Here is a 17,363-nt window from a genome sequence, read left to right as displayed (position 1 = left end):
GTCAGGCATGACCTTCCCTTGGTGAATCCATGCTGACTGTTCCTGATCACTTTCCTCTCGTGTAAGTGCTTCAGGATTGATTCCTTGAGGACCTGCTCCATGATTTTTCCGGGGACTGAGGTGAGGCTGACTGGCCTGTAGTTCCCAGGATCCTCCTTCTTCCCTTTTTTAAAGATTGGCACTACATTAGCCTTTTTCCAGTCGTCCGGGACTTCCCCCGATTGCCATGAGTTTTCAAAGATAATGGCCAATGGCTCTGCAATCACAGCCGCCAACTCCTTTAGCACTCTCAGATGCAACGCATCCGGCTCCATGGACTTGTGCACGTCCAGCTTTTCTAAATAGTTCCTAACCACTTCTTTCTCCACAGAGGGCTGGCCACCTACTCGCCATGCTGTGTTGCCCAGCGCAGCAGTCTGGGAGCTGACCTTGTTCGTGAAGACAGAGGCAAAAAAAGCATTGAGTACATTAGCTTTTTCCACATCCTCTGTCACTAGGTTGCCTCCCTCATTCAGTAAGGGGCCCACACTTTCCTTGGCTTTCTTCTTGTTGCCAACATACCTGAAGAAACCTTCTTGTTACTCTTAACATCTCTTGCTAGCTGCAGCTCCAGGTGCGATTTGGCCCTCCTGATTTCATTCCTACATGCCCGAGCAATATTTTTATACTCTTCCCTGGTCATTTGTCCAATCTTCCACTTCTTGTAAGTTTCTTTTTTATGTTTAAGATCCACAAGAATTTCACTGTTAAGCCAAGCTGGTCACCTACCATATTTACTATTCTTTCGACACATCGGGACGGTTTGTCCCTGTAACCTCAATAGGGATTCTTTGAAATACAGCGAGCTCTCCTGGACTCCTTTCCCCCTCATGTTATTCCCCCCGGGGATCCTATCCATCAGTTCCCTGAGGGAGTCGAAGTCTGCTTTCCTGAAGTCCAGGGTCCATATTCTACTGCATACCTTTCTTCCCTGTGTCAGGATCCTGAACTCGACCAACTCAAGGTCACTGCCTCCCAGACTCCCATCGACTTTGGCTTCCCCCACTAATTCTTCCCGGTTTGTGAGCAGCAGGTCAAGAAAAGCTCCCCCCCTAGTTGGCTCTGCCAGCACTTGCACCAGGAAATTGTCCCCTACGCTTTCCAAAAACTTCCTGGATTGTCTGTGCACCGCTGTATTGCTCTCCCAGCAGATATCAGGATGATTAAAGTCACCCATGAGAACCAGGACGTGCGATCTAGTGCCTTCTGCGAGTTGCCAGAAGAAAGCCTCATCCACCTCATCCCCCTGGTCCGGTGGTCTATAGCAGACTCCCACCACTACATCACTCTTGTTGCTCACACTTCTAAACTTAATCCAGAGACACTCAGGTTTTTCTGCAGTTTCATACCGGAGCTCTGAGCAGTCATACTGCTCCCTTGCATACATTGCTACTCCCCCACCTTTTCTGCCCTGCCTGTCCTTCCTGAACAGTTTATAACCATCCATGACAGTACTCCAGTCATGTGAGTTATCCCACCAAGTCTCTGTTATTCCAATCACATCATAATTCCTTGACTTCACCACGACCTCCAGTTCTCCCTGTTTGTTTCCAAGACTTTGTGCATTTGTATATAAGCACTTGAGATAACCTGCTGATCACCCCTCATTCTCAGTATGAGGCAGGAGCCCTCCCCCCACAGACGTTCTTGCCTGTGCTTCCTCCCGGCATCCCACTTTCCCACTTACCTCAGGGCTTTGGTCTCCTTCCCCCAGTGAACCTAGTTTAAAGCCCTCCTCACTAGGTTAGCCAGCCTGCTCGCAAAGATGCTCTTCCCTCTCTTCGTTAGGTGGAGCCCGTCTCTGCCCAGCACTCCTCCTTCATGGAACACCATGCCATGGTCAAAGAATCCATAGCCTTCTCTCTGACACCACCTGCGTAGCCATTCGTTGACTTCCACGATTCGACGGTCTCCACCCCGGCCTTTTCCTTCCATGGGGAGGATGGACGAGGACACCACTTGCGCCTCAAACTCCTTTATCCTTCTTCCCAGAGCCACGTAGTCCGCAGTGATCTGCTCAAGGTCATTCTTGGCAGTATCTTTTGTGCCCACTTGGAGAAGCAGGAAGGGGTAGCTATCCGAGGGCTTGATGAGTCTCAGCAGTCTCTCCGTCACATCGCAAATCTTAGCCCCTGGCAAGCAGCAGGCTTCTCTGTTTTCCCGGTCAGGGTGGCAGATAGATGACTCAGTCCCCCTGAAAAGAGAGTCCCCGACCACCACCATCCGCCTCCTTCTCTTGGGAGTGGTGGTCGTGGAACCTCCAACCTCAGGACAGCGTTTAATTTATGTTTGGCCTGTTATGGGAATCTATGTACACTTACACACACACTCTTCTCATACTGGATTCAAAAGGTTTAAGGGGGGAAAATAAATCTATCAGATCTTTTTTGCTATCAGTCCAATTAACACGCACTACATTTGCCTGAAACAAATGAACAGCCTTCTCAACCACTCTCTTTCTTTCAGTTTGTTGAACACTGTAACAAGGAAAAAAGCCTTGTGTTTTTGAGTCTCAGAACATTCCCAAGTACTCATTGCTTTCTTTTCTTATTCTAGGCTGTCTCCAGTGATTTCCTTTTAAAAATTCTGCCAACAAACTGACAATAAGTTGGGATGACTTCTCTGGACATTATTAAAAATTCTTTCCAAAAACGACTTACTCCTAAATTATTAAAAATACTTCTAAAGTTTGGGGGTGCTTTGGAATGAATCAAAATCCCCCCAAATGGCAGGTATTTTCAAAATATGTCCCCAAGGACGATATCGCCACTCTCTCTGCAAAGTGCTTATCTCCGTCCCGTCTTCAAATTACACAACTTGACCATTGTTCAGAATCAATATACTTATGGGTTAGTTTTCAAGAACAAAGTATAAATATTTCTAGCAAAGGCTGGCTTAATGTGTTTGTCAAGTGATACTGCCTGCTTCTTACGATTGCAAGGAAGCCTTTTCTCTTTTAAATGGTAAAATGATTCCTCGGTTCCTCACAGCTCTTCTGTAAGCAAACACACTAAACACTTGGTTTTTAACAGGGGAAAATGTTTGTCAAAATATTAACATCAGATCACTAGCTTCCTTCCTCTATTTCACATCTCTCCCAGATATTTTGCAAATACAGTACTCGTCTTATTGTCATTCTGTTTTAATTTTTTTCACAAACATTTAAAGGAGAGTACAAAAGACTATCATGATTACACGTTCAACGTGCTTACATGTACTCTCGCTCAGGAGATGATTTATTTATGTTGGCATTCATTTCTTGTTTGCATTAACTTTAATAGCTTGGTTTTTATTTGTAAGGCCATTCAAGCTCTAGGTTTTATTTGCATGATTTGTTATACTTTTATATCCCTGCTTGTATTATTTTGGATCCAGATTACTTATTGAACTCATATTTATATGAGGTGATGGAGTCCAGAGCATTTTTGATTTACAAACCCAAGCTTTACAACTAATCTCCTTAGGAGGCCAAATATGCAATTTCTCTCCCAGCTTTTGAGCAAATGCTAGAGGAAAGGTTGGTAAAATTCTGTCCTGGGGTTCGTCAGCCCCAGATTCTGATCTCAGTTACACTAATACAAATTAATTCTGGAGTGTTATTCCAGATTTACGCTCACGTAAATATGGTCCATGAGTTTTCCTATAACAGTTTTATCATTTTGCTATTGATAGATTTCCAATAATTATGATTATGACTCTTTGAAAGAAAAGAGTTCCCAATGTTCCCAATGCTACACAGTTTGGTGTTAATCCCAAATGTAACAATGGATACATTGTCATAGCAATACGGGGTTTGGAAAGCTAGAGGGCCTGTTAGTAACGCTTCAGACATTTTTAACCTTTGCAAATAAACTGGCCTTGAAGTGCCACAAACTTCTAAGGGCCCTGCCTGAGGACTCACCATAAGGTCCGTCCAGAGAATTTGTTTGAAAATTTGTTAAGATAACAGCAAAACTAATAATATAAATTTATCACGGACTTTTAAGTGAAAGGGTTTAATTGCTTTATTTAAGCATCACTTCAGAAATCCAGCTTTGAGGGAATTGATTTAACAAACATATTCTATCGAACAGAAATTAATACTCAAGAGTGTGTGTGTGTGTGCGCACGCATGCATGCGCGTGTGTGCATACACATATTTAAAAATCTCATGATGCACCAATAACTGAAGATTCCCTCTCTGGAAGAGTCAATGTTAAAGACAAGCTAAAACCAATGACTTAAAGACCCCTTACTTTTGAGAGTACTTGAATCCATATCTACTTCTTTCTACATCTGTCTGGCACTTCTCTTTATAATTTATAATTGATGGAACCAAAACTTTGAATCTGGAGCTTGGTGGAAGTTTGGTCCTGATGCAAAGTTTGCAGCTTGAACCCATTTTTATTTATTTTTTATTTTTTTATTTTTATTCATGATCAATTATTTTTTAAATAAGTAAAAGGGACGTAACTTTTTTTGCCTCTTCACTTTTATTTATAAAGTGATATGACACATTTTTCATATTTTTAGAAGTAGAATCCTTGAACATGGACAAACATCAGATTAAATATGGTGAATAGGCACATATAATGTCCAATAATACAAATCAGTTTTTGGTGGATGCATCAAGTGTAACACACACTTCATAAAATTCAATGAACAAGCAAAAGTATTCTTCAGCTATTGCTGGAATTGTCTTTGGCCTCTTCATTTTCTCCTTCTGCACCCTGCTTTTAGAGGCTCTTCTCCACAAGAACAGCTTTAACAATCATTCCTTTGCTGATGATTCACAAATTTACCTCTCTCTTTACTGAAAAGCTTTCTCCTCCTTCATCCAATATAGTATCTCTCTTTCTGACATCTTTTATAGATGTCCAGTCATCATCCTAAACACAACATAGCCAAAACTGAGCTCTTGATCTGCCCCCACAGCCCTCCTCTACCCTTCCTTTCCCTGTCCCTGTGGACAACACCACCATCCTTCCAGTCACATAGGCCACGAACTCTGTGTCCATCTTTGACTCAGTCCTATCACCGGAATCATATATGCAGACCATTGCTAAATCTTGCTGCTTTTTCTTACACATCTCTATAAGCTGGATTTTCTTCTCTGTCTACACAACAAAAGCTCTTCTCCAAGCCATCATCATTTCATGCTTTAACTATGGCAACCTCCTCTTTACAGAACTTAACTGCTACTTGCTCTCCTCAAGTACGTTCAGAATGCGGCTGTTATAATCAGCTTCTTGGTTCATCATTCTGATCACATCATCTCCTTTTTGGGTCCCTCCACTGGCTCCCTCTTCACCTCTGCATCAAATATAAGCTCTTTTAAGGCCCCCACTCTACCAAGCTGATCTAGTAAGCTATTGTGACACCTGCCTCACTCTGGTAGAATTCCCAGCCCTTACCACCTACTTGTCAGCTTCTACCTTAAACACCTTCATGCTTTCTCTGACCTTGCCGTTTATGCATGGAAAAAATCTCCCTGATAAAATCCAAACAGCTACTTTCTCATCCTCCTTCAAATCCCTTTTGAAGACTAACATCTGCCACTATGCCTAGAAAACCTATCTTGCTGATAATAAAAAGCCAGGTGATAAGTTGTGACTATTCACACCTCTTTCATTTTTTCCCTTTCCCTACTCCCTTCCTCTCTAATCCTGCCCCCACTTAAAAAAAAAAAAGTATAATTTTTGAACAAATTAATTATATTGACAGATTAATTTGCTTGTATTTTTTATTTCCATTGCTAACAATCTGTTTAAGTGACTTGAGTCAATACTTGCATGTGATATGAATCACTTGATTGACTGTAGATTCCTATAGGTGAAACCATTTTGTATTTTAATTATGGCACTTATCACCATGCTGAAAAGCCATAAATTACATTCAGTTAACATTAAAGATTCTCCAGTTTTGAGGCAATTCAATCATCACACCACCTTATTCCTGGACTTCCCCTACTGAAGACCTACATGATTTTGCCTTACTGAATATGTTATAATGGTTGTGAGACCAAGTGGGTGAGGTAATATCTTTTATTGGACCAACTTCTGTCGGTGAAAGAGACAACCTTTCGAGCTATGCAGAGCTCTTCCTCAGGTCTCGGAAATGTATTCTGAGCGTCACAGCCAAATAAAAGGTCAATCAGATGGCTTAGCATAAATTTAGCACATATTTTAAGGTACCGTTCAAGAATATATGCTAACTACTATTGCTAAACTATCTGTTTGACCTTTTTTTAGCCGTGATACTCTGAGTACCTTTCCCAGATCTGAGGAAGAGCTCTGTGCAGCTCAAAAGTTTGTCTCTCACCAACAGAAGTTGGTTCAATAAAATATATCACCTCACCCACCTTGTCTCTCTAATATCCTGGGACCAACACAGCTGCAACAACATTACAATGCTTGTCTTATTTTTCCAGAAGTTATAAAATCTTATGCATAATTACAAGTTTAAAGTTTTTCATGTATATAATACTTTACATAATCCTTCTTTCTTTACTTAATGTGGGGGGAAAAGGTAACTAAAACCACATAATCCCAAAGATATAGCTTCTAAACATATATACCATGATTAGCCTGCATATTTTCTTTAACTCCTGCCTGAGACTCGGACATTGGGGAAAATATGATCTATAACTGATTAAAAAGGCAAATGGCAAGTATTTAATGCAGAAAAACAAACGGCATTATGAAAGGTGAAGGATAGAAGGGTGTCCTGTTTTATCTCCATAAAATGAGCATGTGAGGGATATCAGAAGGAAAAGCATGTCAGGTAAACACACACAAACAGAGGTACAGATTAACACACTGGAATCAAGCATGTGTTCAGGAAACAAAGTCAAGACATAAAGTCAATGCAGACAACCCATTGACATTGTGACTGTAAAACACCCACAGGCAACTTCAAAATGATAAAAATAAATAATTAAGCAGTCTAAAAAGCCAAATACTACCTCTAGAGATCCTCACAGAGTCCCATTAATGCCATTTAAAGACAAGTTGTGGTAACAAAGAGATGGAGTCAGCACTTTGTCACAGCCTTTTTTGATTATTCCTACTACTACTAGTTCATCATTCATGCATTTCTACTTGTGTAAATTTTTTACCCAAGCAGAAACACTTTATTAAAAAACACAAAATGTATTGCTTAGTAGTGCTCAGTGTTACCATAAGTAGATAAAGGAAAATTGAAATGACAGGATGAAAACATTTTTTGTTTAGTTCTGGAGCATATTCACTAAAGAGACAAAATTTGGCAGACCCCTTATTTCTCCCCTAAATAATATCTCCACCCATAAATATTTTATCACTTTTGACAGTGTATTATGGCAGATTCTTGATATTTTATTAAAGTTAATAGAATTTTGTTTATTCTTACTCTGAGATTAACCAAGATGTTTTGTGAAGATCTGACATTTTATTATGATGAGTTCTGAATGTTTGTGAAACTAATTTTTCATGCCATTTGTTTCATTCACTGAAAACCGTTTCACATTTTGAAAAATAAGATGAAGTGGTAAGTAAAGGGGAGCAGAAACCGCAGAGAAGAGTATAAACCAAAAGCCCTCAACTTGTAATTGTTACATGAAAGAGGAGAGGGAAGGAAGGAGAAAAACACTAGCTGATGTTAACTTAGGACTATCTCAACTCAGAATGCAAAAGAAAAAAATTATACACCCAATTCAATGGGTATATTCAACCTCTCCCAGGTGAAAATGCTATGAGAGAAAAAAGTAAGGGGGAAACAAGAGAAAGATGAAGGTGACAGCAGAATATGTACAAAATGTTTTTCACACACAACATGTATATAATATATGTAAAGCTCTTACCTTTTTCACTGACACTTTCACTTTCTATTTCCACATCTTCACAGCTAGTATATTCTGGTGTTGATGCCCCTTCTTCTTCTGAGCTACTGACCGACATCTGCCTTTTCTTTCCACCTCTTTTTGATCTATGAGGCTTTGGAGGGGAAGGCCGCACTGATTCTGACTGGTCAGAACTAAGGGAATCATTCCTCAGCATGGTCTCCATTTTCTCCCGCTTTGCTTTTCGCATGAGAATAGCAGAACTAGGATCAAGGCGACTTTGTTTTTTAAAGGAATCATGGTTCTTGGATTCTAGGTGTTCTGTAGGAACTGGACTATGTCTGGGAGTTGGTGGACTATGATTAGCTAATTGTTTAGAAACAGAAATTCTTACATCACCTGGTCTTTCAATAGAGTATGATCTCTGAGTTTCCATAAGAGACTTTCTGTCCTGAGCTCCCTGTAACTGTGAGCGTTTTCCTAATTTATTCTCAGGTACCTCTGCTTCCTCCACTTCTGTATGTGCCAAAGCCACATCACTGTGTCTTCTTTCATGCCGTGCTTTAGAAACTTTTGCATGCATACGCATCTGTTGTTCCTCAGGATGTGGCTTCACAGGATACCTTGCCAGATTTGGGTCACTCCTATACCGAGTGTGATACTCATCTTCTTTCCTTTGTTTTTCCTCATCAGCTACCTTGCCTTCCTCGGGTTTTTCTGGCAAGTCTGGGTAGTCCTGTGACCTTCCTTTCTCCAGCCTTCTGCTTTCATGCCTTTCTTTACGTTCCCTGTCGTCTGCTTGTCCTTGTTGAAGTGAAGACTTTGGCACACGTTTACGCTCACTTTTTAGACCTAGTTTTCCATTTTGTTCTGAAATCAATGCTGTCTTCTTCCTACCATGGAAAGAAGTAAAACAGTGTGACAACTCTAATCATAAAAAAAGCAAACAGTGGAGCCAAAGGGTACTGAATCTGTCTAAACTGTAGGTTAGAAAAAGCTAAGTAAGCTGTGGAAAAGAACATAGAAAGATATTTCACCTACTAACAACTTGTCTTTTCAACATTGTTTCCTTCCCTTTCCAAGAGGAAATTATTCCCAGAGTGAAAACTATAAAGTTATACATTCTATAACCTATAACTGATGCATAAACTCATAAAGAATGTTAATATAACATGGCTGAACAAACAAAGCAACCATTTACAAAAAAAATTAAAAACCAAATGCATCATTGCTGGAATTGCAGCAGGATAATAGTGTGATGGCATATTTTTCTTACCATTTTTTTAAGTCAGCAGCTATGCGGGATGGTCTGGCATGACCACCTATCCACATCCCATTTCAATCACAACAGTATTATATATGTAAACACGATGAAATGGGAGATCTTTCATATATGCAGTGACATAAAGAGAATCAATATGCATATGTGAAGAAGTTCAACAGAAGGAGTCTATCCAAAGACAATATTTGATCTATCTTGCTTTATTTTACTTAACCCTAAAGAAAATAAGTAACCATTTCACATAAATCTACAGATTAAGAACATCAAAATAGGCCTTTTGGATTAGTGGAATTTCCATTTTTGGTAATGGGAAAGTACAACACATTTTAATGCATTACTTTATATACAGCCCGAATGTACAACAAAATGAAACTGCCTGAAAATTATGTTTTTTTATTTTGAGGATCTTTCAATCCTAGTCCTTCTTCACTTGGCAAACTGGAGTTGGATTTCTGATTCAAATGTATTTCTTCTCGGATCTCCCAATCATAATAGATTTACCATTTTTTTACTGTATCCTATATAAATCCAGGATGCATACTTTGGAAAACATATCGGAGAGTCTGTGTCTGAAAAGTTTATGTGAATACCCAATAAATCTGTCCTGGGACCATGTAGCAGAGTGGTCACCCCGCTCCAGCCCTGAAGGGGTTAAAGTAGCCCTGGAGAGGACTGCGGCTGGGGAACAGCTAGGCTGATTGGAGAAGCAGCCACAGCTGGGGCCACGCTCCAATCAGGGCCCAGCTGGCCCTTAAAAGAGGAGGCCAGAAGCTGGAGGAGTCTCACTCTAGCCCTGGAGTGGGAAGAGCTAGCTGCCTGGAAGCAAGGAACCTGAGATGGAGCAGTGCTGGGGAATAGGGCGAGGGAGCCTGGGAGCTCCAGCCTGGCAAAACCCCAGGCTGCAGGCCTTGGTGAAGACCTACAGAGATACTGGGGCTGCAGAGGGGCAGCCCGAGGATAGGCATAGGCAGCAGGTCGTAACCCCCTTGCCAATGATGAGTGGCCATTACAGACTGCAGTCTGCCCCAGTGAGTGGGGGCTAGATGATGACTGGCAGTAGCCACTGAGGCAAAATGGGGTTAGAGGGTTGGGGGTTCCCCTAGGAGGGAAAACCCAGAGTGTGGCAAAACATATCGGAGAGTCTGAGGCAGAAACCCCAGGTAAAGGGCTGCGGGGTCCAGGAGGGACACAGGACCAATGACAGGCAAGACACTGGCCTGCAGAGGGTGCTCCAGGCTGGAAAAAGCTAATTTCTGGGACAACCAGCAGGAGGCGCCATGCCAGTGAGTCGTCATCCCGCTACAGACCACCACCTCAAGAAGAGGAAAGAACTAGTACAAGACTGTGGCAAATGGCCGACGCTATTATGGGGGTCCCATGCTTTCCTTTCATGCGATGGGTCAGGACGCCACCTCTTTCCCCTATTCTTGGGCTTCCTGCACTCTCTCCCCTTGGACAGGGTTTTTCTCGGTCCTCTGCACCTGGGGAGTCCCTCTGCTTTGTTTGAGCAGGGTTTCCCTTCCCCTGGTACTCTGATCCTCTGGACAACAACAGTACTCCTCCAAACTACAGTCAGCTCTCCTGGGGTTTTTATTAGGTCTCTAGCCTTAATTGGCTCCAAGTGCTCTAATTAATCTGTAGTAATCACTCCTCAGTCCACAGGGAATAAGGCTCTGATCATCCTGGGGCTTATATACCTCCCATCTATCGCTCTCCTGCTGCCCTCTGTCCCTGCTATATCACAAGACATGGCATGCTTGAAGGGAAAGATGATCAGGATGATTTATGATATATTATACGTATGGCACTCAAAATATTCATGATGCTTTATAGGCATATAATAAAAGAGACTATAAAGTCTTCAAGACGGGTACCCACGTGTTTCATTCCACAATCCTTACTTCCATCTACTTACTGACAAATAGTCCCACTGACTTCTTCCAAGCTTTAACAGGATAACTCAGACACAAATACTAAAAGAAAGGCAACATTTTAAAATGTCATAACCTTTAACAATTTAGTCCTATTATATTCCCATCTGCCCCCTTGCTTTCTATGTATTTTTCTCTTATTAGAAAGTGTAAATTATATATAACCATATGATTCCTATCTTTACTAACTTCTCCCCTTTTTCCTTCCTCTAAATCGACAGTGTTCACCAACTGCTTTACAGTCCAATTATATATTATCTTTAACATCCTACTTCACTCCTTTTCCTGACACTAACTCCAACATAATTCTCTCATCTTCCCTCACTGCTTACCATATGACAATTATCTCTCCCCTTAGCAGATAAACAGGGCTTAGAATGTTGGTTCAGCAGACATCAGAAAAGACAAAGTACTCTTCCCACTGCCCCCCATCTCAAATCTTGATGGGGAGGGGTGGGAGCAGAGGACAGGCACACCTAGGAGGTGATACTGGGGCTTCTCCCCTAAATGACTGAGGGGATACCCTTGCAAGGACTAGCGGCCTAACCTGCTATGACTCTATGGTCCTCTTCAGAGACCTCAAGGCTCACTTTCACACCCTAGCTCCACCCCATTGTTGCTACTGTCTCTCTATGCATGTGTACTAAGATAACATCTCCAGCTGTTGGGTCTTCCAAAAAACATAAAAAGTATGATTAGATAGCACAAGCCTTCTTGGAAGCAGAGATATTTGATGTAAACCACAGAATTACTGTCAGCTCCAAGGAACATTTATTAATTCGATCAATGTTTAAAAGCATTTAAGAATAGATCTGCTGTGATAATTTGGATCTGGATGGCCTACTCCAATTGTGAGCTCAGCTGGTAGAAAGTGGGTGAAGTTCATAAAACGTTACAATGACCTGTAACGATTAATGTTGATAGAAACAGGTACAAAAGAGAGACTGAAAGTCTGGATTAGTTCAAAGAAAAAGGGCAATAAATGTAATAAGGACTGTGATAAGGTTGTGACGAACAGAGACGCGAAGAATGAAACTGGAAATTAATGGACCAAAAGTGGTATGTCAGAAGTTAGACCTAAACTAGTGGACACAATAACGAAGGGATGGCCTACTCCCTCTAACATCCCTTTTTTGGGGCCCCTAAAAAGAGACACTGGGGCCAAAAAGGGCAGAACAGACTCCTGGGGCATTCCCTAGATCAGGGGTTACCAAACTTGGTTCACGGCTTGTTCAGGGTAAGCCCCTGGCAGGCCGCGAGACGCTTTGTTTACCGGAGCATCCACATGCAGCTCCCAGTGACCGCGGTTCGCCGTTCCCAGCCAATGGGAGCTGCAGGAAGCAGTGGCCCAGCCCGCACCACTTCCCACAGCTCTCAGGTAAACAAAGCATCTCGAGGCCTGCCACGGGCTTACCCTGAACAAGCCATGAACCAAGTTTGGGAACCCCTGCCCGAGAGAAAGGTTGACAGCTTCTGCCTTACTCCAAAAACTGTAATTCTTTGGTGAGCCTTGTTCATCAGGACATTTAGACCAGTGCACTGATGAGGATACCTGACCATCAGCACTGGACCAACAGCAAATTGGATATACACAAAATCCCACTCTGTTGTTCCTACTATATTCCTCCTGTCTTATCACTTTCTCTCTCAATCCTGAGACCAACATGGCAGCAGCATGGCAGCAGCAAAATGATATGAGACTACCCATCCAGATCTTCCCAATCTGACAAAAATCAGCAAAGAAGAGGGACCTGACCAGATGAGTGAGACAATGTCCTGGTCTAGGAAAGCAAGCCAGTATCCAGAGCAACAGCTGTTATGTCTGGTGAACTGACAGCCTAGAGCATCCATCTGTGACTGACCGCCTTGTATCCTAAGAACTTAAACAAAAAGCCTATATACCCCCACCTTTACTCTCCTCTCTCTTCTCACTTCTCTTTTGTATCTGTTCATTTTGTCAAAAGCAGGAAACGTAATCACCATCCATAGAGGTCAACTCATACTTAAACAACAGAATTAACCTTTTTTCCCTACTAAGAAGAATTACTTGATGAAATAAGAGACTCTAACCAATATCCTCTTTGAAAAAGGGATGCTGCTAAGTTTTGATTAAGTTTGTTTTACCTAACCACTGAATTTCAGTTTCAAAATGCTTTATGCTTTGTTTTCAATTCTTTTTCACTCCTTTTTCATTTGAGTATCCTCATCAATACATTTCCAAACACTGGCATAAATTTTCTAGTGTGTTTGCCCTGGGACTAAGGAGGCCAACATCTCTGTATTCAAAATCCCAAACCACGCTTAACTGTTTAATGTTATACAGTGAGTAACAATATCATATTAACAACTTTTACTTTCTGGGCCCTTTTATTCCATCAAAATTAACACATATATGGTGTCCCTGGGTGAGCTTCACATATCCGCTTCTCCCTCCCCCACCCCATCACAAATAGTGGACTTGTCATCTGCCCCTCCAAACCAAAAAATTTAAGTTTTACATTTTTCCTGGTCTACACTGTGTAATTGGCATCAAGAGGATTAATAATATCAAAATCTGGATACTTCTATTGTATGCTGCTGCTATTTTCTACTTAATACAACATTTATTTTAAAATCCTTGAATATGTTAAGCTTGCAAAACAAAATTAACTTTCTTGTTTTAAAAAAGGGAAGCTTTAATAACTCTATTTTAAACTTATTAGTTTGTTTAACCTTTCAACAAATACATTGTTCTAATTTTGTTTCTTTACCTTGTGGTTTGTCATTTCTGTGATTAGTAATAACTGATTGTTTAATGTAAAGGCTTTTAAAAAAAGCAAAAGTAAAAATGAAGTGTTTTGAACCGTTCAAGGTTAAGTTTCTAAAACAAACTAAAACATTATGGTTTACTCCCTCGTTAACAAAATGCCAGTTTAAAGGTTGCTTTCGCCTGAACAGTGAATTGTGTGTCAAACCATCTGAACTAAGCGCTGTTGCAGCACTAATTTTTTTGATTTTGTTTATTTTTGGCAATGTGTTATTTGCATTTTTGTGTTGATTTTTGGGGTTTTTGTTTTGGGAGAAAGCACAGTACTAGTGTTGCAGGTTAGATTCCCGTGATGAGGTAAATTACCACATTGTTTTCACAAACGGTGGTGAAACAGGTAGACAAAATTTGCAATGGACTAAAAATGCCTGTGAAATTTTACCACCTTTGTATGTTACAAATGGCTCATAAAAGAAAAAGTGGATCCAAGGAACACTAGCTTCCTGCTTCTTTTTATCAAAAAGTAATAAAGCTGGCTAAAAATGCTATAAATTCTAAAAAATTCTCTAAGTAAGCAAGGATAAATACTTGTGCATAGAATTGCCATAGTTGGTATAAATATGTAACTTAAAATGTGTAAGCAGGAAAAAAAAGTAAGGAGTTTTCCCCCCTCATCTTTACTCATTCTGGGCTTACAGACAAAGAAGTGATAAGAGCTGGTTTCTAAGCATCTTAGGAACATACAAATAACCACAGTTTGGCATTTGGTTTATCTATAAATGAAGTGATTTGTAAGGTCTTAGCTTTAACATCTGGAAGGACTAACTGTAATTTTTGCAACACCTAACTAAATAAGATTTGTGAATCTTAATCTGGGACACAGAATTTGCAAACCTTAAAATAATAGCTCAGTACATCTTTTTTTTTTTTGTTCTATATGCTTAAAATTAAATAAGGGTTTTGTCTTCTAAATGTCATTTATGAACCAACCCAATATTAAGTGCATTTGGCCCTTAGGAGAGGGGATGTTGTGCAGAGGCCTAAACTCTACGTTGTCCAAGAGAACAGAAGTCCAACTCAGCCAATTACACAAATTTTGCTTATGAAAGTCAGCAAAAGTTGAAGATAATAAACTGCTAAAAACTGAATTGTTTAGGTTAAAAACTGTGAAGAGGGGTTTTCAAGGCTCCTGGTAAAGTCAAGGGTTTAATATGACAATGAGCTAAAAGATTCTGGGGGGAGTTTATAGTTGAAATCACCAAAATGTGTTTTGATCAGTTAATGTTTATAGGCTGAGGCTTCAACCCCTTCTTGGACATTGTTTATCTGAGGGTCACTGAATGGGAGCAGGGTGGTACAGGGACTGGAAGGAGCAAGTTTACTAGCATGGCTGCCACCCTCACCTGGGACCCACCTTGACACCCTTTGACTTTTGTTGTTTTGATCCTGAGAGATATCCTGAAAAGACTGAGCCAGAGAAGGGGACTCAGATGACATCACCATCTCCAACACTTTTAGCTAATCCTGAATGACACCTGGGATGTGAGACTTGGGTTTATGCCATTCATCCCCTTCCTCATGTGTCATTTTCTTTCCCCACCCTATTTCTTCCCTTTCTTAATTCTCTCCTGTTTCCTTTTCTCTAATAAGAGTCAGACTTAACTGGCCAAGACAACTCCATCTTTCATAATACTGCTGAGAGCCTGTGATATGAGTGATAGTTAAAAGCAATGCATTGAACAACCCGATACTGGTACAAGTTTGCCAGGTCTCAGAGTGCCTGGTAAGTCCATGTGCTAGATCCGTGTTTCTCCAGCAATGAGATTGCAAGTGAGAGTCAACACCAAACACAAAAGCTAAAATTTCTCTGCTATTCATTTTCTTTCCACTTTTGTGTGTGTGTGTGTTTTTTTGTCTTAAATGAAATAGAACAGCACTTCAACAAGAGCTCCAGACTATCTCAACTAATCCTTTTTCTGTTTCCCAAAAAGGACAGTTTTTACTACCTCTAATAACAACTCAAAAACTGTCAAACAAGGGGTTTTCCTAATAAAATCTTTCTGCAGTTAAAGGGAAAGGATATAAAACATATTGTTAAAATGAAAGCTTTACTGAATATTTTAGATTTAAAATGCTCAAATCCTTCCTTTTTTGTATCTTTAATAAAAAGTTTAAAAGATTTTAAATGGTCCGTGTTACAGTAGGAATAAAACTGTAGGAATTAACTGTTAATGCTGTAACAGTAAACAAGGGTTTCATTAACATCTTGTTCTTTGTTATGCCTGAGACACCCCACAAGAAACCTTTAAACTTTATAACACATGATTTCCTACTACTCTATTATAGTGCAACTCCCCATAGCTTTATCCACACTGGAATAAGATTTTTTTATCTGAGCATTTCATTTAGTGTAAAGTACATTGTCTAACCATAACTATAATTCAAAGGTAATTGTTGATATTAAATGAACAGGTGTTGACGATCTATCCCAAACGACACACATACATCCGCCCTCGGAGAAGAGCAGCAAACATGCGCAGTCCAATAACTTAGATGTAAAAAAGTCACAAAAAGGGCTCAAGAGGATTGTGGTTCTGGTGCTAAGAGGTGTGACATACTATTGAACAGGAAATAGTCAGAGGTACCTGCTGTTACAATTATATTAGCTATGCTTTGGATTCTCAGATTTTCCGTGTCTTTGGTGAAACCAGCCATTTTAGTTCAAAGCGCTCAAAACTTTAGTATGAAGCATTAAAAGTAGCCATGTCTTTAGCGGGCTACTGCTCTGGGGCCTTCACTGAGAACATCAAATTCAATATACTTGTAGAGTATGCTAGATCGAGCCTAGCATTCCAAAGATGATAGATAAAATCAGAGCTGCCAAGTAGCAACAAATAGCTATTTTAACAGGAATAGTTTTTAATACATATATTTGTATAGCATAATGCATAGAGGGATGATATAATAATACCGACATCTAGAGAAGGAGCTGTAGCCAGGCAGAACTGACACTGCACACTGACCTATTCAGTGGCGGATTAGCCACTGAGCCAAGAAGGCCCATGCCCAGGAGCCCTGGCCAACTGGGGGCCCCTGCACCCTGATACGGTCTGCCCACCCAGCACTCTTGCTGAGGCACGGGGTCCGGGCACGGAGGCTTGCCCCGCTGCGCCCAGCGCTCCTGCCGGGGAATGATGCAAGCCCCTGCGCCCCAATCCCGCTCCCCGGCAGGAGTGCCAGGCGGGCGGGGGGCACGGGGACTGCAGGTGGAAGGAGGGGGAGGGGCCCCACTTATTCTGGCCCAGGGCCCCACAAACCCCTAATCTGCATATGGACTATGGCAACCCATCCTTGTAAAAGGGTTTGCTATCATTTAATGCTATCATTTAATGCTTTTGATAAGCAGTGGCACAATTCAGTGGGGCTCAACTCATAAATGTCATCAGGTTACTTTTAAATCTCAGACAAAATAACTCCCACTGTTCACTAGCTGTAGCCATTTGGTCAAACATTCCAAAGTCCGTGTTTATCTCCATCCATAGGCTCTCTGCTATTCATAAGATATGA

The 17,363-nt window shown here is 40.9% G+C and overlaps 1 protein-coding gene across 27 annotated transcripts in view; it reads right to left on the bottom strand.

The window, feature by feature from the left end:
- Nucleotides 1-17,363, bottom strand: part of RIMS1 (regulating synaptic membrane exocytosis 1) — a 513,389-nt gene that overhangs the window by 264,552 nt on the left and 231,474 nt on the right. For all 27 annotated transcript variants that reach the window (XM_084623248.1, XM_084623228.1, XM_084623249.1 and 24 more), the window contains exon 4: nt 7,859-8,730. In XM_084623248.1, coding sequence (XP_084479374.1) covers nt 7,859-8,730 — 872 coding nt within the window. The remainder of the gene's footprint in view (nt 1-7,858; nt 8,731-17,363) is intronic.

Source organism: Lepidochelys olivacea (genome assembly GCF_965140295.1).
Source record: "Lepidochelys olivacea isolate rLepOli2 genome assembly, chromosome: 3".
Taxonomy (NCBI): Eukaryota; Metazoa; Chordata; order Testudines; family Cheloniidae; genus Lepidochelys; species Lepidochelys olivacea.
Note: the sequence above shows the minus strand (reverse complement) of the source record. Positions and strands in the feature narration are given on the sequence as shown.